The 26380-nt window shown below is 35.4% G+C and overlaps 1 protein-coding gene across 6 annotated transcripts in view; it reads right to left on the bottom strand.

Moving 5' to 3' along the window:
- The window catches only part of LOC134804563 (protein ECT2), an 86883-nt gene that overhangs the window by 25934 nt on the left and 34569 nt on the right, over nt 1-26380 (bottom strand). For 5 of the 6 annotated variants that reach the window (XM_063777663.1, XM_063777666.1, XM_063777664.1 and 2 more), the window contains 2 exons: nt 8791-8926; nt 6265-6477 (listed from right to left, as the gene is read on the bottom strand). In XM_063777663.1, coding sequence (XP_063633733.1) covers nt 6265-6477; nt 8791-8926 — 349 coding nt within the window. Of the gene's footprint in view, nt 1-6264; nt 6478-8790; nt 8927-21075; nt 21421-26380 lie in introns of those variants that run through there. The other variant, XM_063777668.1, reaches the window with a different exon arrangement.

The following is a 26380-nucleotide window of genomic DNA, read 5'->3' on the forward strand; positions in this document are numbered from 1 at the left end:
TAATTGAATCCGAAGCCAGCAAGTAGCCTTCCAGCCGAGTCATATATAGTGCTTTTCTCAAAAATGGTGCAAGAAATATAAATATCATAGAAATATTTTACAAAAGCAACTTTCTTACGTATATATTTTCACAGAAAAAAGTAGAAACAATTAGCTTTGCCACCCATTTATTTTTTTAATAAAAAAATAGAAGTGTATTTTTCTGCCGAAAATACGCCAACCTATTTGAGACAGCTAAATAGTCGCGATACTAATCATCTGTTTGGCTGTTTAATGGGCCTGTGCCTTCATATGATATGGCCATTTCAACTTTTAAAAAGTTTGGAACTCGACAAATAATGGAATTTGTATGCAACATTGCAGTCCCAAAATCGAGACTGCAATGTTTTTAACTTTTTAATTTTTGACTGACCATAAACTACGCGCTTCGCAACCTATTTTTTAAACGGCAAAGTCGGCTTTGCTGTCCATTTTTGAGAAAAATATATTAACTTGCCCTAGTTCCTAAGAGCAGGAAGAAATATAACATAGATTGGACCTAGGGAGCCCTAGTTGCCCTAGTTCCTAAGAGCAGGAAGAAATATAGCATAGATTGGACCTAGGGAGCCGACCCATTGCTCCCCTTTTTGGGGGGTAGGCACGGTACGATCTCATAGATAAAGGGCCAGATCGGCTTTGTTTGCAATTTTAAAAGGCATTATCTCGGAAACTCTTAGATGTACAGAGATAATTCGATTGTCGCACTGTAGCAAATTTAGTCTACTTTAAAATCATCTTGAGAAGGTATTATCAAAAACTAGTCTTTTAGGCTTATAATCGCACAAATCTAACAGAAAACCGAAATTTTCGCGGTTTTTTCTATTTTTGACAAAGTTGCGTTCGGCGCTCGAGGTCACAAACTTGGATTATTAATTGGACCAACATCATAAATAAGTCTGCAAAAAATCAGAACTACTGGATTTGACGCAAACGCTAAATGTATAATTTTACTGTATTAATATAGTATCAATCAAACCCAATCTGTAGCAATGGACGAAGAGGTGACAATAATTTAAATTGATGATAAGTGGTATATATCATTGATTTCAAATTTTACTGCCAAATTTTCATATTAAGGGCCATAAAGGATAAATTAAATAATTTTCAGAATATAGTTATTACTATACTGACGTAACTGACGTAATTATTATAGGAAAACTCTAAATCTGGCCGATACGCCTAATAGTTTCTTTAAAATTTTTCAAAGATTATAGTATTTAAACTCAGTTCAATATTTCTCAGTTATGCCTTAAAAATTCTTAAGTAAATTAAGAAATGGCACTCAGTTCAATATTTCTCAGTTATGCCTTAAAAATTCTTAAGTAAATTAAGAAATGGCACCGAATTAAACAGTTACTATTTTTAACTGGAAAAGCAAACTTGACAAAGTGTTGTAGTCCATGGGCCAGCTGGTCAAATTTTTGAAAATGGTATAAATTGGGGGTACCAAGTTTCCTTTTCACAGCAGGTAGATAGGCTTATTATGATGTTAAAAAACCATGATTGCCATCTCAAAATGGTAGCTAACAAAAATGGCCGCCAATCCAAGATGGCGGATATTGAGTTTAAAAAATCAACCGTAACTCGAGAAGTATTCGTCCGATTTCATTGCAATTTTTTTTAAACAAAAGCTCTATATGTGAGCTTAAAATTATGTTTACATATTATATCGATAAAGTCGACCGTGAATTAGTAATTAAAGAAATATTGTAAATTTTCTTTTTTTTTTTGTGATACTTTTTTTTTTAATTCAGTTTTTACGAAGTATCTCGTACATTACAAAAAAGTTTTAAATGAGACAAAATAGTGTGTTAAATTAGCTTTAATTTGACGTATTATTTGTATGGAACTGATGACTGAAAACACATGGAAACATGAATTAAATTTTACTTCTGTTGAAATTCACCGTTGACTAAATAACTGCGTACAGAACAAAAAGCTTCAGATAGAAGTTGTAGAGTACAAAAAACATGTTTTTAGTATAGTTTAATAATAATAGCAATCATTTATAATAATAGTAAAATTATAGTAATAATGGTTTTATTTTTTACAAGTAAAAACTACTTTAAACTCTCGCGTTTTGTATACTTAATTAAATTCATTAATGTTACTAACGGGTCAAACGGGATTAAATTTAATTATTCGCTGAAACGTCGGAAAAAAGGTAAAATAATGAAATTATATCGCGTTAGACCCGTTAGTGACATTAATTAGGTAAAAACTAGTATTCGATTGAAATAGTAATTTCTTCAGTGAACTGCGTACAGAACAAAAAGCGTCAGATAGAAGTTGTAGAGTACAAAAATGATATTTATAGTATAATTTAATAATTTATAATAATAGTAGCAGGGCTCGGAAACCGTTTTATTTTTATCAAACCGGTTTCGTTCATAAACCCGGGAACGAAAAGGATTTCGTTTCGGTTACCAGTTAAAGAACTGTTCTATTGAGATACCGTTGAGATGCGTTCGCCTTTCGTTTTTGTGGAACTAAATTAACCGATTAAATTGAAAATGTCGAATTGATCCAAGTAAAAACTGGTATTCGGTATAAATAGAAATGTCTTCAGTGAAAATGTGTTCGGCTACAAATAAAGTGAACTATATACAGTGAAACCTGGATAAGTGAGACTTCAAGGGACGAGCAGATTTGTCTCACTTAAAGAGGTATTCCACTTACCCAGGCTCTCAGTTAGCCAGGTACAAATAAAATTCTGTCTCATTTACAGAGGGTTCCATTAATAGAGGTGAGAATAGAGTATATTTCAGTTATAGAGGTGGTTAAAAAGGTATGTTGTAATTATCTTTAAAAATAAAGAAGGTAAAATACCTTATTCTTGTCCCTAAATATTTTTTAAGTCTGTTTAAATATTTCTTTGAATGATTCTTCAAAGGATAGATATTTTAAAATAAAATAAAATTTGATACGGATTTCATGAAATTTATTAAATGAAAATTTATTTATTCGTGTTACTTATCAAGATTTCAGCTTTCGTTTCGATAGTCTTAACTACATAAAGTAACTAAATCAAATTTGAAGTCGTTTAGACACAATTAAGTAAATGCGAAATTTGTGGATAGACTATTAGGGGCCAGTTGCACCAACCACATTTGACAGACTGATCAACGTCAGCCGGCGCCCCCCGGCACTTTACTATGAAACTTTCCATACATATAAATTTAGCGAACTCTTTAACGATACGAACAGTTTGGTGCAACTGACTCTAAGAGTTAGTAAGAATACGGAAATTGATCAATAAAGTCCAAGTTAGAGAGGTCATAGATTGACGTTATCTCAGGTACAGAGGTCCATCCCTATAAAATTCTAAAAAAACAATAAGGAAAATTTAATCTTATAAGTATAGTCTCAGTAAAAGAGGTAAAATACACTCTCTGTCTCAATTATAGAGGTAAATGTGACTATAAAATCACAACAACTAATCCCAGTTATAGAGGTTCGTTTTATCTCACTAACAGAGGTAATTCAGTGCTAAAGTGTCGGGACCGCACCATGAGTCCCAGCTATAGAGGTTTCTCACTTATCCAGGTCCCACTTAACCAGGTTTCACTGTATGTGTATAATATGTGGCGAGATAGGCCCTAAAAGACGGACAATCGTGGGCATTGTTATTTAATGCAGCATTAATAAGGAGTTTTGAGGCTATTAGTAACCGACGTGACATACCGGATGAATTTTTAGGTATATAGGTACTGTGAAATATCACTGCCAATATAGAGTCCATTTCACCAATATCACGTCTTTAATAAAATTACAGACAAAAAGACTCCCTACGCTCGTGGTTCGAAAAATGGAATCTTGAGCGTAGCGAGGTTTTCACTACACCAACACGAGGAAAATACTAACTGTAAAATATCAAACAAAATCAAAGCGAATCGATTCAAAATGAATGTTATTAAATGTTAATATTCAAAATCATCATTTAAAAGCCAATTCTACCAGCAAACATAAGAAAACAAATCAAAATTTGCATTTGATTACTTTGCCTCACATGTGAATAAAATGCAACTATCTTATCAGCTTGGAACAATCAAGAGAGCCTTTATCTTTATAGTGAAATGATATTGTAACTGCAGAGGCATGTTATCATAAACCCAAGAGTAAAATCTCAAAATTCTCTATTTACTTGCGAAACTTATTTCTTACTTAGACGACCGGTCTGGCCTAGTGGATAGTGACCCTGTCTGCTAAGCTGATGGTCCTGGGTTCGAATCCCAGTAAGGGCATTTATTTGTGTGATGAACACTAATATTTGTTCCTGAGTCATGGTTGTTTTCTATGTATATAAGTATGTATTTATACGCCTAGTACCCATAGTACAAGCTTTGCTTAGTTTGGGGCTAGGTTTGATCTGTGTAAGATGTCCCCTAATATTTATATTTATTTACTTAATAGAGGATGTCGTCAGCGTAACAGATTCTTCAAATAATTTTTCTTAAATATAACTTAAGTAAAGAGTTTTTATCCGGTACCTATGTCACGTCGTTTAGTAATAGACTCTAGTGGACTCTAGACTGGTATACAATGGCGTCCAAGCTCTGAACCAGCTTGGAAGGCAAAACAGAGTGCAACTGGTATGTATCCCAGGGCACGAGGGATTCATAGGCAATGAAAATGCAGATGAACTTGCCAGAGCTGGATCTTTAGGTAACCTTATAGGTCCGGAACGATTCGTGGGGCTCTCACAGGGAACCATCATAACGGCTATTAAAGACCATACTAAGATCAAACATCAGGAAGAATGGGACACTCTGACGGGTCTAAAGCACGCAAAGCTCTTTATGCAAGGAGTAGACTCCGGTTGGAGCAAAAAGCTTTGGAAACTTAGCAAAAGACAACTCCAAATCATAACAAGGTGTTTACTGGACATTACGGGGTCAAAGGAATTCTGGCCAAGATGGGACACTCTGACAACACCGATTGTCGTATGTGTGGCGAAGAGAGACAGTAAAACACCTAATTTGTGAATGTCACCCCCTGGCCAGAAAAATAATTAAGGACTTTGGAGCAGGATATCTTGAACCAAAGGACTTTAAAACGCTAACCATGAGCTCTATCATCCGGCACAGGGATATATGGTGGGAAAAGCTCTTGAGTAGTTGACGGATCTTTTCTAGGGGGTAATTGCGCAAAAGATCCCTATGGATCGAAGTGTATCCAAGCAAGGGCCCCCGAAAACAATAAGATAAGAATAGACTCAAAATTCCTTATTAATGCTGCATTAAAATTGAATAATACTGCCTACTGTCCATCTTTTGGGGGAATTGGGGGGGTACTTTACAAAATGGTCTTATTTCGCTACATATTATACAAATATCTAGTTCACTTTGCATCATCTTGATTTGTAGCTGAAAAGATTTTCACTGAATAACTAGTTTTTAGCTAATTAATGTTACTAACGGGTCAAACGCGATTAAATTTCATTTTTAACCTTTTTTCCGACGTTTCAATGAATAATGAAATTTAATCGCGTTAGATCTATTAGTAACATTAATTATGTATACAAAACGCAAGATTTTAAAGTAGTTTTTACTTGTAACAAATAAAACTAATAATACTATCGTTCTAATATTATTATGATCAATTTCTAAAGTTATTAAAATATACTAAAAACATGATTTTTGTACTCTACAACATCTATCCGAAGCTTTTTGTTCTGTATGCAGTGATTTAGTCAACGGTGAATTTCAACGGAAGTAAAACCAAATTTATGTTTCCATGTGTTTTCAGTCATCAGTCCCATACAAATTGTACGTCAAATTAAAGTTAATTTAATACACTATATTGCCTCATTTAAAACTTTTTTGTAATGTTTGAGATATTTTGTAAAAACTTAATTTAGAAAAAAGTATCACAAAAAAATGAGAAGATTTTCAATATTTCTTTAATTACTAATTAATGGTTGACTTTATCGATATAATATATAAACATAATTTTAAGCTCACTTATAGAGCTTTGGTTAAAAAAAAACAGCAACGAAATCGGACGTATATTTCTCGAATTATGGTTGATTTCTTAAAACTCAATATCCGCCATCTTGGATTGGCGGCCATTTTTGTTAGCTACCATTTTGAGATGGCAATCATGGTTTTTTAACATCATAATAAGCCTATCTAACTGCTGTGAAAAGGAAACTTGGTACCCCCAAATTATACCGAAATCTTGCCTGGCCCATGGACTATTGGTGGATAGTGGCAATGTACTGACTATGACGGCGTCATGCGTAGCGAGGCAGGCAGGATCGTCGCGCCGGCGCCAGCACTCGTCGACCCAGGAGCGCGCCAGCACGGGCAGCCCGAAGCCCGAGGCGTACCGGTACTTGTCGCCCGTGGCGGCCGCCGCGATCAGGTGCGTCACTTTGCTCGACATGTCTTTGCGGATCGACCCTCCCATATAGTGTATAAGCGTTATCAGGTACGTCTGTCAACAGATTCAAACAAACATTATTAATAAATACTCTTTATTGAATACTCATCGCATTGTAATCAATAAAAACAAATGTGACCGACTTTATTGATCAATATTTGGTTGATAATGTCATACACAAATATAAAAAATTACATACGTTTTAACTCTTAACTAATTACATAATTGTTTTGGGGTGTTATTGAGCAGTATTGTAACTATTTGGCTTGGCACTATCAGTTATGACATGGAGTTGATCTGATGATGGAGACAGGCCATGGGAACTCTGTTATAAAATAACGCAAACTAATTGTGTTAGGGGTTGTTAGAATTGTCTCGATGAGTATTAGTTGCATGTCGGAAGAAAAGTACAGTCAGCGATAATTGCTTGTACCAAAAATGAAAGCTTTGCTAAAATCTTATTAATATTTTATATTGAGAGAAACTAATCGTATCGTGTTTATGGTTCAATCTCAATAGTTAGAATTCTATCAAACATCTTCAAGTAAGTCTCTGAGATAAACTATTTCTTTTTTTGTGTGTTTTATTGAATGAAGTAAATAGATAATTATCAACTCCATCTCACCTACTAGTGAGACTTGACTGAACCTTTATTTCTCCTTAAGTATAATATAATGAAGTAAAAGTATTTATATATTTCGCCAATGCTATGCGTTCGCGCAGTTTTAATCAATGCAATGCTTTATGTAAAGATTTCCAAGTCATTTCATAGACATTTCGCTTTGCCAGATATATGTTAAGAGTAGAAAATAGTAAATTAAATAAATAAAAAGCTTGAGCACTACCTATATGTATAATTAAATGTATATAATGATGTCTACAGCAAATTATTGCATACATGCATTACTGAAACTTTTAGGTTTGGAGTCTACACGAACCAATATGTCCTGTTAAATTATCGAAACAATAAACAAGGTCAAATTAACAATTTAACAGTTCAGTTGAACGTGTTTCGTCAAACGTGCTCGGTGCTTTGATATTTCTTTTGAGTACTACATGTGCCTGTCCGCCCCGCCCGTCGATTTACTATTTCTAGTACAGTCAAGTGTAAAAATATGGGTGCACTCATCATACCCAAAAATATGTCCTATAGCTCTTATGTAAGCGATTAAGAACTATGGGACATTTTTTGAGTAAGTTACAACGTGCACCCATATTTTTACACTTCACTGTACTCTAAGTGACAACGAATTTGGTCTAATGCTGACACGTGTTAGACAAAATCAGGGACTATCCCCCTTATTCATAAACGCGCTACAAGCCTCAATTAGCCAATAATCGTTTGTGTTTATCTGTCATTTTGACAAGATATGCATAAAACATAGGGATTAACGAAAACAGGCCCGAAAGTTTTATGAATAAGAGGGTATTATTATCATTATAATTGAAATACCAACTCGCTATTTGCTCAGGTTTTAACCAAAGTGTCAAAGCAAATATTATGTTATCTTGTTATGCTACTCCAAAGCATATACCTATATGCTTTGGAGTAGCATGCGTTGCGCTTACATTATTAGTAGAGTCTGTGCGGAAAGAGAAGAGTCGTGGAATGTATTGGGCCCCATACATTTCACGACTCTTCTCTTTCCGAACAGACTCTATTATTAGGTACCTACATAGACCATGGATGTCATAAAATGTATACCTACTGGGGCATTCCACGAGAGTGACGATTACGAAATGCCATTATTCTAATACTTCTGAAAATGCTGTGACGCGAAAAGCGATATTTGGTATAGTAATACCTATTTCATTACTTGGCTAAGAAATCGGCAGCATATTCTCGAGCTTTACACATTCGATTGAGGTGGCTGCTATACAAAGCAGAAGCATATCGTCATTATCGTAGAATGCCCATTATATATACCTACGAAATAAAATTTCAAAGAGACATGTTTACAAAATATCGAAGGTATTGTGATGTGAAGCAGCGGGACACTTTAATAATAAGTACGCGGCTAGTAATGCAACGTGTTCACACGCTTCCAGTTCGATCGTTTGACAATGATAAACTTCAATTAATCATTTAGGTATATGACTCATTTTGTCATGTCAACTGTCTACTTATAATACAGTCAACAAGAGGTTACTATAAAATGGTTGGATTGGAATGAGAACTTCTGACGTGCACAGTATTTATAAGCTAAGTGCGAGTGCACCGCGCACAATCTACAAACTAATCAACTTTTACAAACGAATAGACGAATCGCCTGATGGACATAATAATATATGGCGGCGGCAGCAACCGTCCCATAGAGAACTGTATGTTTTCATACAAGCTAATTCTCACAAATAAGCGGTACTCACGAGTTCATCTTTTTTTCGGAAGCCGGAAAAGCATATGACCGCGCCGCGCATGGCGAGCGAGTAGAGGGGGCGCGCGTTGGACGGCGGCGGCTCCTCGCGCTCCGCCAACTGAAGCACCGCGGTCGGGCCCAGGACCCTGAAACAAACATAACCTCAAATAAACATAACTATGTATATACCTACATGGTTTCCAATGCGATGTACAATTTGAAATTTAAAATTATGAATGACACCATTTAGTTCATGGATACAGCCAGCAATACTATTAGCTTCGCACCTTTGCATACAAATTTATACGCGTCTGTCGGGAATAAAGACCCTCGTCTCCAAAATGTCACTTACTCGCCACGTTGCACAATGTAATTAACTTGAATGTTTATAAAAGGGAGTCGACTGGCCCAGTTATTACAACAAGCGTTGTAGCGCTCACGTGCCTCATAAACGTTTCTATTGTTAGTGGAGAACTTGTAGGGATGCTAAACACTCCGATTGCCTGCAAGCTTTTCTATGCCTCCGTTTGCATGCTCGTAAAACATTTAGCGAACATGTAAATACTACGTGACCCATTTTTCACACTTTTTTACTTTGCTCTGGTTGAAACGTAGCCTAATTAACTATTTCAAAGTAACTAATCCCTTTTAAATAGTAATGCAATGGCTCACATGCACCTGTGAAAACATAGCGAGTAAACTAACCGCAGAAACGCACACGTTTCTATAACGAACGAAGGTAAGTAGCTACTTTTCATATTTCGTAATAAATATACCTATATAAATCGGTCATATGGGAGTTATAATCATAGTTTTTTTACTGTGTGTATTTTCTTCATTTGGTTTTATACCGAATTTGAGATTTGTGTATTTTTTAACTATTATAAATACCAATAAGTTTAGACATAATCATTATTGTACTATAACCACTCACTCACGTGATTGATACATATTTATGAAACAACCCTATATTATTACAATAATGATCACAGCGTTCACGGCTGGTAGCTACAAACACCAAAAGCATGTCTATAACAGTTCTAATATGTAAGTATTTTCTTTTATTCTAATAATATACCGGTTTATAGTATTTCTAGCGTATCGAGCATTTGTGTGTATTGTACATTCTCATTGTTTTCTTATCTTTGTTATTTTTAATCGTTATATAATGTAACTCAATGGATGACTGTTATTGGCCTTATTTTTATGTAAGCATTAATATGTCTTAGTTATATTTACGGCTGTTGTTATCCTGAATACCAATAAATAAAATAAAATAAATAAATAAATAAATATGTCTTTATACAAAGACTCAAGTTCCGCACTCACAAAAATATTTGATCTCCATACAAAGTTTCAAACCCTTTTTCCCCACATTGGGGAAGAAGTTTCAAAAACGCTGAAATTAGTTTTCTTGATTTTTAATATAATACAGTTTTACAAAGTTTCAAAATTTTCTTAGCTTAAAACAAAATTTGAACCCCAAGGCAAACTGATCCCCTTATAACCGCCTTAGGGGTTGAATTTTTAATAACGTTAAATTAACTTTTTTTGTAATCTTACATCATGCCTTTCTAAGAAGTACAAAAGTATTTGCAATGGATTTAAAGGGTATAGCCGGGTAAGCATGGCCAAACTGCCCTTAGCGAAAAAAATAATTTCCTCTTACTGGATTATTAACCTATATATATGTAGTGCTTTCACCAAAAATTAGGCCTCAAATGCCAGGGTCCCAGGGTTTTAAAAAAAATGCAATAAAAGAAAAAACATTTTTAATTTATTACAGTCAAAGTACTAATCCGATTTGTTTGTAATTTGGGTATGTTGTATATACAATTAAGGTCGGTTTCTGAAAAAATCAATATTGAATTATCTCTTGAAAAAATTTTAGAACTTTAAACTTATCAGAAAAATAATAAAATTACTTGCGAGATTGCGACAGTTACCAAATTTACATATTTCATGTAGAATTTAATAAAGTTTAACATTTATATTTTTCAAAAATTAAAATCGGGATTAACAGTGTGAAAAACTCGAATTTGTAACATCCCATATTACTTTCTCTTCATACAAAATAACTTGTACGTATTACTTACTTACAGTAGAAAGTTATATTCCCAACGCAATTTGAATTTAGAACGCGGCTTATTTTTCGGCTTATTATTAACCGAGCAACTAAAATATTAAACAGGAACTTTCATTGGGCATATAATAATTAGTGTCCGACCGAAACATGTTTTTTTGCCGAAACCGAAACCGAAACCGAATGTTCGGCTTTGGCTCTAGTTTCGGCCGAAACCGAAACCGAAACCGAAACTTTTGTAGACTTGTTAAAATCGTTGAAAAAATGTCATAAAACCGCTTTTACACACATATTATGGGGCTGTCAACACCCAATGTCCTTGAAATTGATGTTACTTAAGCAGTTTTTTAAGAAAATTACTAGAGTTAGACCAAGATAATTCTGCAACGATTTTGATAACACATGCAGTGCAAGTGTTACTTTAAACGTCAAAACTTCTATAAAATTATGACGTATAAATAACATTTGCACTAGTAGCACTGCGTATGCTATCAAAATCATTGCAGAATTTTCTTGATCTAACTCTATTCATTCACCAGTCAAGCTAACATGTAGATACAGGGTCAACCAAAAAACCAACCAAAAACGCGAGCGCAGCGAGCGCGAAATTTTTTGTTAACAATATCGCAAGGCCGGGTACCGATCTTCACCTGGGCCTAAAAGTCCGAAGTGCCCCAGTGAGGCGAACTTTCATGTGAAGTCAAAGCCTTGCTTCAGGCTTCAGGATAAGTAGTTAAGCACAGACTCCAACCAATGTCCATTGTATTAAAAAGCGAGACCGCAGGCCGAGCATGGCGCAGCGAGGCCAAAGGCTAAGCTGAAGTAGAGGACATGTGGAACACAAACCAATGGTAAATTGAGGTAAAAAGTGAGGCTAAGGTCGAGCATTTGTATGAAAAACTGTACTGGGGACACTTTTAAGGGTTTTTTCTTCGTTTTAATCAATAGTCAGCTGTTCAGCTTCGCAAAATATTAACTATTAAGAAAATCAACTTTGCGGCACTAGTTGAGCGTAGCCTTTAGCCTCGCTTAAAATTTGCCATTAGAGGTAGATAGAAAAATGACTGAATAAGTGAGTGAATAAGAGCGAAAAAGACATCGTTCGACTCGGGCCGAGCTGATACTCGGCCAACGGCTACGTGCGGCAGTGCTATCTCATTCACTCCGATACAATTAGACAGTGTGCGCGTTATAGGTATTGACAGCCTCTTAAGACTGCGTCGACCGTCCAGTGGCGCTCTCATTAGTCGAATTGTGTTTTATAATAAACCAATTAATTTCTGTACCTATACATGAATCAGTATTTGTAGGTATGTATTAATATTGTTGTCCTACTTATTCCCCAACTTTTGGTCTTTGTCCGAAGTACCATTTCGTAAGTTTCGGCCCGGCCGAAAGGTTCGGCCATTTTTTGGCCGAAACCGAAACTACAGCCGAACCTTCGGTCGGACACTAATAATAATATAATTTGGCTGTGCATTAATATTTTAGCGCCAATAAATTTATATTAACCTCAAATATAAGCATCATATTATTAAAAAACTGGCAGCAAAATCAAGTCACCCAATAATTTACAGTGGAACCTGGTTATCCTGGTTGCAATTTCAAGGGACCGGCCATTTTTTGTCAATTAACCAGGTTTTTCATTTAAGCAGGTCGTGTCAAATAACGAGGTTCACAAAATCGTTGTGTCAATTATAGAGGTTTTCATTAATAGAGGTTGCGTTCTGACAAATTTCTTTTATGGAGGTGCAAATAACCATTGAAAGTAGATTTACACGCTTACGTTCTGGGTTTCTGGTCTATATATAGCTTCTGTCTATACTTGCACTTTTACACTACATGAATTACTACTTTATTTTCTTATTAATCATTTGGGTTTAAAAAATTCCCTTGAATTGTAGAAGAAAGTTTTATTGGAATGTAAAAAGCATACTTTGTTTTTGATTTAATTAAAACTATTTCACCTACTACAGGCTGTGATAGATACCCAATAAATAAATTGAATTCTGGATGAAGATATAAATAAAATGATCATTGCTATTAAAATATTGTTTCTGCTGTCTACAACTACATTATTTCAATTACAGAGGTAATAAGTAAGACTCGTTTCAATAATAGAGGTAAAAAGAAGAGCAAAAATAACGGATTTTTTTAGCACAGTGTCAATTATAGAGGTCTTAGTTGCGACGTGGTCAATTACAGAGGCAAAATTACGAAAAGCCCTAAAATCTAAATTGCAATTATAGAGGTTCCAAAATTTCAATTATAGAGGCCTTTTGGTCTCAAGGGACCGGGACCGGACTTTTGGTTGCAATTATTGAGGTTTTCCATTTATCCAGGTGCCAATTAACCAGGTTTCACTGTATAGGAAACTTGAAGTGATATGTTGGCGTCTAAAATAATAAGTTGGCAACTAATATTGAAAAGCTCGATCATAAAATTTGATTGTCACCTAGTTGTTCACATTTAAAAGTACCTAATCATATTGAGCATATCGTTTCAGGTAGTAAATATTTTAATACGAAAGCAGTTAAATTTAATGAATATTAGTCACTATTTACACAAAACACCTCAAATTAATTTACCAATGCGCAATGGTCAGTATACTTATAGTCGAAATTCCTAATCATGAAACACCTAATGGCCATTATAGAATTCGATCTTTCAGTTTTTAATTACTGATTTCAATAGTTACCACTGTGTTCAAACAGAACCAAAAGATAGGTGCGACGACGAGCGAAGCGAGGAGGAACGTGTTAGGTTGACCGTGTAGTGACCAAACAAAATATTTTAAAAGAACTTCATTTTATAATTAATAGATAGCCGTTTTCTTTTTAAAATGTGCTTCATAAATGGTCTCCAATATAATAATTCAGTAGCCAAATAAATACTTGGTACCTGCCTAAAAATAATCATAAGCCGTAACGGCATTAAAATACAACTCATATTGATATATTTTAAGGCTCCGTTTTTGTTGCCAATCTATTAATTTTAGTACTCATATCTATTTTTTTAAACTACCCAATTTCGATTAATTAGTTGACCGGTTAAATACGTGCTTTATTTTACTGAGTGCGGACCTTAAACTCCGTGGCTGTAGGTATACGGCTAGGGCGTACGGCATTCAGAGAATTAATGACGGCTTAAATGTGACTATCCAATCAGATAGTGATGATGATTGAAGAATAATTAAAATTAGTTTAAATAAATTTAAAGATTGTTTTATTAAAAGTTATAATTTTATTCTTAATATACAGTGTGTATTATTTAATTCAGAAACAAGTTCTTGATCTTGTAATTAGGTATTGAGGTACCTACATACCTATTAGAAGTTAGTGTCTTCAAAGTGCTCTGACTTTATAGGACACAATTATATCTGAACGCGAGAGGTATGGGTAAATATCATTTTGTTAAATGAACTAAAATTGTGGCTGTGATATTGCTACAATTTTAATCGCTGATACAACTACGTAATAATACGAATATAATTATGTATGTATGGGATATTAAAAAATGCGTACGCCGTAGCCATATATAGCCATAAAAGCATTTATAGTGCAATACGTCACATTCTAAATTCAAATTCGTAAAGATTGCGTTCACAATATACTCGTTTATTGTCTACTTAGCTTTGCTTGTATGAAGAGAAAGTATTAGAGATGCACCGGATATCCGGTTACTATCCGGTATCCGGCCTATCCGGCCCTCTTTTTACTATCCGGCCGGATACCGGATAGTGACCTACTATCCGGCCGGATACCGGATAGTATTTTTGCTTGATTTTGGAGTCAACAAATTGGATATAAGAAACAGTGACAGTCATAATCGTACTCGTTTATTATTTTACATTTTAAACAAGCCGCTATTGCACGCGCACTCATTTTCGAACCTAGAAATGAGTTCACGCGAACTTTCCCTACGAAACAGATCAAAGCCTGCACAATGCGCACCTAAAAAACCGAAATATAGGTATAATTTCGCCGGCTGAATATTCGGCGGCCGGGTACCGGATATCCGGCCGATGATCAGGCCGAATATCCGGTATCCGGTATCCGGCCAAACAACTATCCGTTGCATCTCTAGAAAGTATTATGGGATGTTACAAATTCGGGTTTTTCACACTGTTTATCCAGATTTTAATTTTTGAACAAAATATATGTTAAACATTATTAAATTCTACATGAAATATGTAAATTTGATAACTGTCGCAATCTCGCACGTAAGTTTTTTATTTTCCGAAAATTTTAAACTCAATTTTTTACTAGTTTTTCAAGAGATAATTAAATATTTATTTTTTCAGAAAGCGGCCTTAATTGTATACAACGTGACCTTAGCCATTGAACAAACCCTGAAATCCCACGTAGGGTTACTTCTCAGAAATGCTCTAACGGTAACATTTTTTTAATTAGAACAAAAGATAAAAAATTAAATTATCAAACAAGAGTTATTTCCAATAATCGACAACAAAAATGTGCGGCAATGATGACATTTGTCACAAGTCAGAATCTTAGTAATGTCATAAATAAAAAAGATAATCAAAACGGTCGAAGAAGGTTTCATACTATTTATTACCTCAGGAGCTACTAACACATACAGGTTGCTCCAAAGTAAAAAAATCGTAATTTGTTAATTTCTTCGTAACTGCTACACCGATTGTTATGATACTTTGTGTACTGGTTCTAAATACCCTAATGCATATGTACATTTCGGCTTTGTCCAATGGCTAGGGACACCCTGTATATAACATACCCAAATTACAAAGAAATCGGATTAGTACTTTGGCTGTAATAAAATAAAAATGTTTTTTTTCTTTCTTTGCATTTTTTTTAAAAACCTGAAGCATTTGAGGCTTAATTTTTGGTGAAAGCACTACATATATATAGGTTAATAATCCAATAAAAGGAAATTAATTATTTCGCTAAGGGCAGTTTGGCCATGCTTACCCGGCTATACCTTTTGCAACCCCTTTTTAACTCTTTCAGTGGATAAGTTTTAACTAACGCAGAAGTTACATTCCTTGTATTCTAATAATATGCCTTTATTCAACGTTTCAAATCCCGCGCTCAAAAAAAATCTCAAACTCGCTTCTTATCTCTTGTACAGGTTGTAAATGGGTGAATATTTTATGTGTTCAACGTCACACGTACAGAGTCCCTGATCGATAATACAAATTTATATAAAAGTATGAGTTTTTTTAGTATTCCGTTATGTTCCTATTAATATTATCTAACTATTTATTACAAAACATTTCATTTTGTTTACAATTTACCCGTTCTTTATTGGTTGTCCAAAAGACCAAAAGTTGGTTTTCCATAGCAGGGATGTTGCGGATGCAGATTTTTTGACATCCGCGGATGCGGATGCGGATATTTAGAGCCTCACATCCACGGATGCGGATGCGGATGTCAAGATTTGTTACTTAAAAAACGTCAAATATTACATATTTAGCATTTTTTATTTAAAAAAAACGAAACGTTTAGTATTTGAGCAAGAATATAGGTGCGTTTTATTTAATAAACAGTAACTTGGCCGACTTTACGGGATCTAGACGATTTCGTTATTTATAATGACGAAATTACCTAGCACTTACGCCGCCGGCGCCGCCGCTAATACGTTCCAGTTACCGACTTGGTCGACATCCGCAACATGCGGATGCTCCGCATCGATTTTATGCGGATGCAGATGTTGAAAATAATGCGGATGTTCCACGGATGCGACTGCGGATGCGAATATTCGCAACATCCCTGTTCCATAGTAGGACAGATTGTCCACACACACACACACTGTACACTTTTAGTCGGGTAGTTACAAAAATCTCTGTTTTGACATTTAGCTGGGACATCAGTAGCCGCTACCACGGCCAGTCAAATCTGTGTCGAAACGGCGGTAAATAAAGGTAATAAAAAATGAATTCGCGATAGGCCGGTAGTAAATGTGATTTAATATGAAATGGAAAGTAGTTAGATGATAATCTTCAATTAAATAAGTTTTTGGCAAAAATTTCATTTTTGGTAGAAGCTTTTATTGCTGATTGTACTTTTCTTTCCACAGGCAACTAATACTCATTGAGACAATTCTAAAAACCCCAAAAACAGGTTGCGTTGTTTTATCCCAAAGTTTCTATGGCCACCTCCTGTCTCCATCATCAAATCAGCTCGATGCTACCATAATATTGCATTGTCATCCGACTTATGTATGCAAATTTTCATATTCATCGGAAACGAGGAAGTGGGTCAAATTAAGGGGCTACCCGAGGTTTTCATCGATTTTTGACAAGTTTTGAATCGTATCTCCTTTTTTTGCACTACAGATAGAATTATAAGACAAACGGTTATCGATTTTTCAATCTTTTATCTCCGGTTTATCTACCGGATTTTGAAAAAAATGAATACTTATTTTTTTATTTTTTTTTAAACATTGTCCAAACAAACCCTTTTTTCGTATCTAGTTTGCAGTGCAGGATCTTACATGTACGAAATCTACATATTTGGGTTCGTCTTTGACGTCTCGAAAAACGTGTCCAGGGTTTTAATTTTAAACTAATTAACACAAAAGTTATGGCCAGAAAACCAGTTTTTTAGCCTAAAATTGTTCAACTTTGATGCCAAATATCTCGAAGACACTGAACTTTGAAGTAAATATGGGATACTATATTGCTTAAAGCCGTTGCTGTTAATGGTACTATAAGCTACGAAAAACATTAGAAAACAAAGGGATTCAGATCGAAGGTCATTAAACTTAAACTAAAAAATACATTGCAAGTTAATAATAAGTTTTTGGCAAAAATTTCATTTTTGGGCAATCTTTTATTTCCCGAATTCCAATGAAACTGAAAATTTGCTTACATATGTAAGTAGTCGGGTGACAATGCAATATTATGGTACAGTCAACTGTAAACATATGTGTGCACAAATCATCTCAAAAATATGTCCCATAGCTCTTATGTCAGCGAATTAAGAACTATGGGACATATTGTTGAGTAAGTTGACTACACCCATATTTTTACAGTTGACTGTACCAACGAGCTGATCTGAGACGGGAGGTGGCCATGGGAACTCTGTGATAAAACAACGCAAACTACTTGTATTTGGGGTTGTTAGAATTGTCTCGATGAGTAAAAGAAAAGTACCTTTAAGTTTAGTGATAAAAGGTTAGTACCAAAAATGAAATTATTGCCAAAAACTTATTTAATGATTATACGAGTTAGGAGCTTTTAAACTGTTTGGATTTTGTTTTTCGTTCCTAACTCTTACAATAATCAAATATATTTTTCACCACACCAGCTCGGAAGGCTTACTTTGCACTTCAAATACTGATAGCAAAGTTGCATTTTATTCAAATGTGAGGCGAAGTAATCAAATGCAAATTTTGAGTCGTTTTCTTATGTTTGCTGGTAGAATTGACTTTTAAATGATGATTTTGGGTGATAAATATTTTTTAACATTCATTTGGATTTGATTTGGTTTGATTTTGTTTGATATTTTACATTTAATATATGCTTCGGGTTGGTGTGGTGAAAAATTTTGTGTTTCACTCGGGGGCAAATTTGGTTTAACCCTCGTGCTTTGATACCCTCGCAACGCTTAAGATTCCATTTTTAGAACCACTCGCTACGCTCGTGGTTCAATTTTGGAATCTTTCGCTTGCTCGGGTATCAATATTAGCACGAGCGGTTAAACAACAACTTTGCCCCCTTGTAAAACAAATAACTATTAAATGCCAAACGAAGGTCCCATGTTTAATGTAGGTACAATAAATTGTGTATTTTTTCCATAATGTCAATATCTAGGAAGGAAAATGGGGACTACGCGTTGGTATGGAGGAGCGACCGTCCACTATCGTCTTCATAGACATACAAGTGTGAAGAAGTACAGTACAGTCTGCAATACGTGTGTCATAGTATTTTTTTACAGTAACTTGTACATTGTTCATGACGCCATCTTGTGCTTAAGACATTTTCACCTATTTTCTACAAGTAAGTTTAGTGAGCAACGTTTTTGCGGGGGAAGTCGCTTTATAAATAGGACGAGAGTTTCATCCTGAGAGCTGAATGTTAGGTGTTAGTGTACGGCGAGGGTGGGCGTCGCGGCAGTGACGCGCCCGTGACGCGCCGTGTGCGGCGCTCCCCGACCCGCGGCCACAGGAAGCCGCATATACCGCGGCTTTACGTGTCACTATACAAATAGTTCGTGACTTACACTCGCATTCCGGCCAAAATGTAAACAATTATCGAGAATCGGTGGACATTCATTTTCAGGATTCTGTACCCGCTGGGTGTTAATTGAAACCCCATTACTGTTAAACCAATATTGTTGTTCTGTCTGTTGACGGATTAAAGGTTAAATATTTTACAGACGGTGTCTATAAAATTTAAACGATATAAGAAACGTGATATATTCTTACAGGTGTGTCAGGATTCAGGTGAAATGTTTATGAAAAAAATACAACTAACAACACTGCAATGTACATAAAGTATTGATACACGATATAAAGTAGTTATTTTGTTCTTATATATAAATAAAACGTTATATAATACGATATTTCACACAACAAGAACAATAAAAAAAAAAGTAAAACCGACGCCCGCTATTTTCACTTAAAATTTAGTTGTATCAAAATAATTAACTAAAATTGCAACTGTCGTGCTCCAAAACATCGTGAGCAAACCTACATAACATACGTGAAGTCCCCAATCCGCCCCAATTGTATACCCCAAGCCCTCTCGCGCATTAGTGGAGGCCTGTGCCCAGCAGTGGGACGTATATGGCTGAATTATTATTAAATTGCAACTGAAAGACTGTTTTTGCATGAAATGACTCAATTTGATTAATTTTGCAATGTAAATCAACGCTAAACGTAGTTTATAGTGCTGAATAATATATAAATATCTGGGAGAAGCAAATTTCACCGAAATCGTTAGAGCCGTTTCCGATATCCCCGAAATATATATATAAGTAACTAAATAAATAAATATACATACAAGAATTGCTCGTTTAAAGGTATTAGATATACAATATCATCCAAGTTCAAGGGAAAATTCGTACTTAACTGTAAAAGTGTAATACTCATGTAACCAATATTTATTTTATTGTATTTTTTTCGCAAATGTATTAAAAAACGTCGTTCAATGTACGTCACTTTCCACACTCGCATTGATTTGTACTATTACGATACAAGTGCGAAATTCGCAACGAGTGGCGAATTTCGTATTTGCACGTGTATCGTACAACGTTTTACAGTATAGTCAGTAGCAGAAGTTGCTAAGCGGGCGAGGTGTTCAAAATTATCTTGACGCTACTTTATTGTTAAGAGAATAAAAGCGTGTCAAGGTAATTTTGAACACCTCGCCCGCTTAGGAACTTCTGCTACTGACTGTACATCTGGTGCTCCATTACGTTACGACACCCTGTGCTTTGGAGAGATTTGATATTATTTATTTGAAAACATAATATACAGCATTACAGTCGAAACCATATCACTGTACACTTCCGATTATAAAATACGTACGTTATTCATAATAGGAAAACCGGATCACAATCAACTTTCGTCCATCACCACACAGTACCGTAGACACATCTGATCTGATACACAACCATCCATCGACTTGCAAACATATCACATTCTGGTGCCCATGAGAGATGTATGTACATGTCCATGAGTCTCCGCTTACGTGACAGGGGGAGATCGCCTTTCATCAGATGTTTTCATCAGGCTTTTTCAGTCAGTCTTTCGAGATCTTTCTCTTGTCGCGCCTGGAAGGAAACTAGTTGGCCCAAGTAAATGTACTCCTGGACATATGCAACCGATTCTCCGTTTATCTCAATCCTACGTGGGGTGTTATTTGTCATTGGCTTGGTCTTGGACATGTTCATCTGAAGTTTAATTGAATACCTACGTTTAAAAATAATTTCGAAATGAGCAGTCGAGCTCTCGTACCTTCAACTAAATCCATTTATTTTGGTAAGAATGCTATCTCACTGGACAACTTCCTCTTCTCTTGCCCTATAAACATCACACTAGCATTATCTTGAGAAGAATGAACTTCGATATATGTATGAAATGACATATCCTTAAATGTACTACTATGCAATAAATAAAACATAGAAACCAAACATAATAGAAATGAAATCTAAGTGTTAGCATGTAAGGTTTATCCGTTAATGCTAATATTACATTATAAAATATATAAATAATAAATAAATATCTTACTGGTCACATCTTTTCGTACACGTTATTTTAAAATCAGTCGGAGAAGTGTGAAATTCCTGAGGAGAGTGCTCCTCCTCGGGCGTCGGCGGCAGCCGCGTGGGGCCCATCGCCGACGCTTCACATCAACTCCGGTCTACGCAACACTCTGCTGATAGATAGAGGCTCCACTTATCGCCAGTTTTTAGCATCATCACACATCCACTATACACATTCACCACTCAACACGTCGATTTTGAATAGTTTTTGTAAATACATCGGAACTATAACATTTACTCGTTTACCGCGACGAACGACGAAAACAAAGACGCAAAGCAGCATGCGCGTTATGCTTTCACATTAGATTGAAAAACAGTCGCGAGGAATGCGGGGCTGAAAATAGCGAAGAGCGACGCGGCGCAAGGGCGAGCACCGCGAGCGTCGCTGCGAGCGGAACCGGCCGCTCGCCACCGCGGCCGCGCTGGCTACAACCCGGCGGGCGCGCCTTTACGTTCTGAAACCGCTGAATGGCTAAAACAATGTTAATCGTCAGAGCTTAATTACCCTAACTAATTTGTTTTAAAATACCTTAATATGTACAACGAGCTGCAAAATTGCATGAACACATTGTTACATTGTAGCTGGGTGTATTACGAATAATACTACGATATAATTGACAACGTTTAAAAATTAAATACTCAGTTTATTTTAATTTAATTAACTTTTCGGGTAATTTAAACCAGGAACTAGATAATAAGTACAGGGCGGCAAAATAACAGGTATACAATACAAGATAGAGATGTGATTATATTTTCCCAGTAATATTTATGATAAAGTTAAGTTACGTAAAAATTTTATAATTTTTGGTTGGTAAAATTCGGAGATAAGGGGGGGTATTTATTGACACAATTTCCTTCATAAATATATATTTTTTTATAATGAAAAATAAATAAATTTGTTTTGGAACGTTCAATTTGAGCTCTTTCAAATGATACTCCTCTTGACCTAGTATCTAGACTTTGAAATCTTGCCCCCTTTTAATACGGGTCATTTTCCATAATTAAAAAAAAAAAAGATTATGCTTTCGACGTATTTGGGTTAGGTTGTTCATGATAATCATGATTCATGATCATGACAATTCCAAATTTCAAATCGATAGCTTAAGTAGTTGTCGAGATATTTAGCGACGTGACGGACGGACAGACATAACTTTTGAGCCTTTTTGGTACGGAACCCTAAAAATCAAGATCTAAAGATGATGTCACTGACATGCCTGTATGAACGCTGCACGATACGAAAGTCACTAGGGTATTCATAATATTGATGTACCAAGGTTCAGCCAGCATAGTTTTTAAAAATCGTAACGCTTTTTTAGATCACAATAGGGTATTTTCCTACTAGTCAAATCAGTTACTTTTTTAGAACTGTCAAAACGATTTGCTAATATGGAATTTATATGAAACATTACATCGTGACGTCACGTTCAACTCACCTACTTTTTATATTTCTATCCGATTTATTAAATAACTCCTATCTGTGTTTTTCTAATAATTATCTGGTGCTTTATTTCATGCGTGGTGTAAAATAATTTATTTTAAATACAGTATAATACCCTATTATATACGAGGCCTATGGAAATCTCCGCGCGATCTCGGATTTATGCCTACGAATCTCGTCCCGCCGGTGGTACACAGTGTTGCCAACTTGGCATAAAATATGCCAGATCTGGCATATTTTCACCCGCTTTGGCACCAAAATTTTACATTTAGCATCTGGCATATTCTTTTAGCATAATTTAGTCTAAGCCAAGTTTGCACCAACTTGGCAGCTACAATATGCGCCATCGCCTTATGTGGTTCATATTTTCATATGAAGATTGACTTTTGTGGGCAGATGAACTTCGACGGACTATACATAAATGTGTATTTTTTTTAATGGCAACTAAATTCAATGGCGTTCTGATTTAGCTATGAATCGTTTGCCTTTATCTGCCATTTTGACTTATGTATTTATAAGAAAGGGATAAAGATAAAACATAATTTAAATAAATCAGGCCCGTAAAGTTTAATGAAAAAGGGGGTTAAGAGTTAAGATATTGGTTTAATTTAAGCTCTGTGAGCCATGTTTCAATACTCGAACTACTCGAAGAGTAGGCCACATGACACATGTTAAAAAGAAATTATAGGGTTATGACTTATGTTATGACAGTGCAAATTAGAAACGATTTATTAAGATTCTCGATTAAATCTGCAAAAGCTACAATTGCAATAACGGGTTAATCCATCTGTCAGTCAGATTATCCGATAATAGGGTAGATATTTGCTGAGGGGGTCGAATAGATTTACCCGAATTTGAAGTTAAGTGACACAATTGGACACGACTGAAACGATTTGACACGAGAGGATTCAATTCAGACGATAAGTAGAGTCAAACTTTATTGCAATTGAGTTCCGTAAGTTCCGTTTAACATTATGAAACTCAACGATAACAAAATATATTTTCTTCCTACTTAAGTTCTTTTTATTTTTATAATATAATTTTTTTTTTGTCTATTGTGTCTATTATAATGATATATTCTAAGCTACAAAGATATTAGTGGACCGGCCAGCGAAAGAAAAGTCTTCTAGAAATCGATTTTCGCTCATGTCGTCTCGGATATGGGTGAATATGGTATCGATGCATTCAGTGTAATGCCCTGAAACCAAATATATGAGATGACAAGCCTGAAAGTGGTAGGGGTAGTTGCTGTGACGTCATAAACTCGGCAGTACAAACATTTTTTTTTAATTTCGTTTAAACATACCATGTGGGGTACCAAATGAAAGGGCTTTGTGAGTAGATCACAAATATATAACATACTGTAACATTCTCAATACTTGGTCTAACACATTATTACAAAACGTTCAAAAATTTTACAATCCACAGTTGACTTCGAACTGCTATAATAGACGGGGGAAGAAAAATTTTTCCTTGCATCAATTCCTACAGTTCTGAAAGCTTTTTCTAATCAATATTTAGGGTTTACAGATGCCCACGGTACGATTATCCGGAGCGCCCTAATAGAGCCCTTCAGGAAATTAATGACCCTAGGGTCAAAGTCTAGAACGCTATACCGACAAAGTCGTACAGTCGGGAGGATGTATAAATTACATTTCGTTAGTTAGTTCATGATTAAGAACAAAGAAATCCCGAGAATTTCCTGTGAGCTGTGTAAAATAAGCTCAATCTATAGTTTTTTTTATAACAATCGATATAAATGTAACTTAGAAAATCCTACACAACTCGAAAATTCGATGATTTGGTCAAAATATAAATCTTTACTTATATGGAAACTATCACCAACGGGATACAATGAGATCTATTTATTATGGCGTATTTTTTGTTTTATGTTGCGTAAAAAACTAGTTTACTTAAACGTACACTCCAGATCAAAATATTTCTACAATCGTCCGTTTATTTAACACACTTTACCAAAAAAATATTGGAAATAAAACAAGTGCTTTGTGAGAAATTAAAATAAATAACAAATAAATTAGAGACTGCTATTTTAAAAACGCCGCCACTTTTGCGCAGACATGCGTAGAACAGATAACGTACCTGTTAGATAGAGCATATGAAGCGATTCAGGTTTTATACATATTATAATATATTGGTACTCCTTAAACTATATCGCCTGACTACGCAGTTGCATAATTCGGTTATTGTATTTAAGTAATGAAAAAATCAATAATAATCTAAATCATGGGGCAAACATAGGTTGATGTAGAACACAACAGTGTAGTGCGGTTAGCAGGTAATGGTAACATTCCATTTCTGACTGCAGCTGCACTACTAGTACTGAACGCGTCGCTGTTATTGTCAATTTCCATAGTAAAATGAACAGTAATGCAGCTGTCGTTGGAAATGGACTGTCACCTTAATACATAATATACATATTTAATTTCGACAATTCACTTCGAGGTTTTTGTAAGGTTGTGCTAAATGCGTCTCTTTCTTCCTCAACATGGCATGTCACATGAAAGAGTATAATATACTCTCATAACAGTCATAACATATTATGTTATGCAAGTAAACAATGCGAGGTCTATATGTGGTAGTCTATATAACCCGGGCTTTGTGCGTGACGCGGCAGTGGCACACGTTCCGACGCGTTACGATGCTGTGAGTGTGTGAATAAAAGGGAGGGGTATATTTTCGTTGTTTGGATACCGTTCGTATGATCATGACATTCTTGACCGGCCGATTAATATGCGTTTATTTTAATGTACCGGGTGTTTCCTGTAACACGACACGAGCAAATAATTAAACCATATATTGTACTCTTCAAACGATATACCTTTTGACTAGAGTCTGGCTAGCCAAATTTTGTTGACAGATATTTCCTTGTTGCATCACCAATTGTCTATGCTTTTAAAAAAAGTTAAAAGTCTATTGTCAATTTATGTCATTCATTCAAATTGTTCGCGGTTTATAAGGCGTTTATTTTAAATAATACTTAAATAATATTAATAATGACTATACCGAGTGACGTCCGCAACCTATTATTTAAGCTCGTAAATAATTACGACAATGTGCGAAGTCGACGTGAAGCGTTTTATAACGAAAAACTGCAATGTTTACAAGTCGGAAACAATTCGCGTAGGTTGGTGCTTTATTAATATTTTGATACTTTAAGTACTAGTTCTAAATTTCTAACATTTCCCTATAACTTTGATTAAGTATGTGAATTTATTAATACCTGAATCTCATAAACAGGACAAGTGTGTAAAAGAAACGGATAAACTAGAAGTTCTGGAAAATATTCAGATTCAGATGAGAAATTTATAACATCCAAGAAAAAATAATTTATTGACCCAAAAAAGAAAAACATAATAATAACAGCATAGGTACCTTCAGATCCACAGCGCAGGCTTCGTCATTATACAGATAGCTCATCCACCTCAGGTTTCGTCAAAATAAAATGTATACGTTCACATATGTCATCTGCAACATGCATCGTCAAATTTAAAAGGAAATTGGTCATTACAAAACACAAGCAAGCCATAAACCTATATCCTAATCCGGTAAGTACCCGGCACAAACGTCCCCAAAATACCAGCGGCGTTCCCGCGCTGAATAGCCAACGATATACGCTGGACCAGGTACGAACCAGACCTAGGATCGCAACCCCTATCCCGCATGCGTTTTCCCAGGTCCCTCACAAAAACCTTCGCCTCGGAACACCAAGGACCAGCCGACTCAACAGCGAGAGGGACAAAATCGTAAACCGGCTTCAAGTTTGAGTACTTGGCATGCTTCTGTTCTGATCAGATTCAGATTCAGATCTTTA

This window comes from Cydia splendana, chromosome Z (assembly GCF_910591565.1).
Source record: "Cydia splendana chromosome Z, ilCydSple1.2, whole genome shotgun sequence".
Lineage (NCBI taxonomy): Eukaryota > Metazoa > Arthropoda > Insecta > Lepidoptera > Tortricidae > Cydia > Cydia splendana.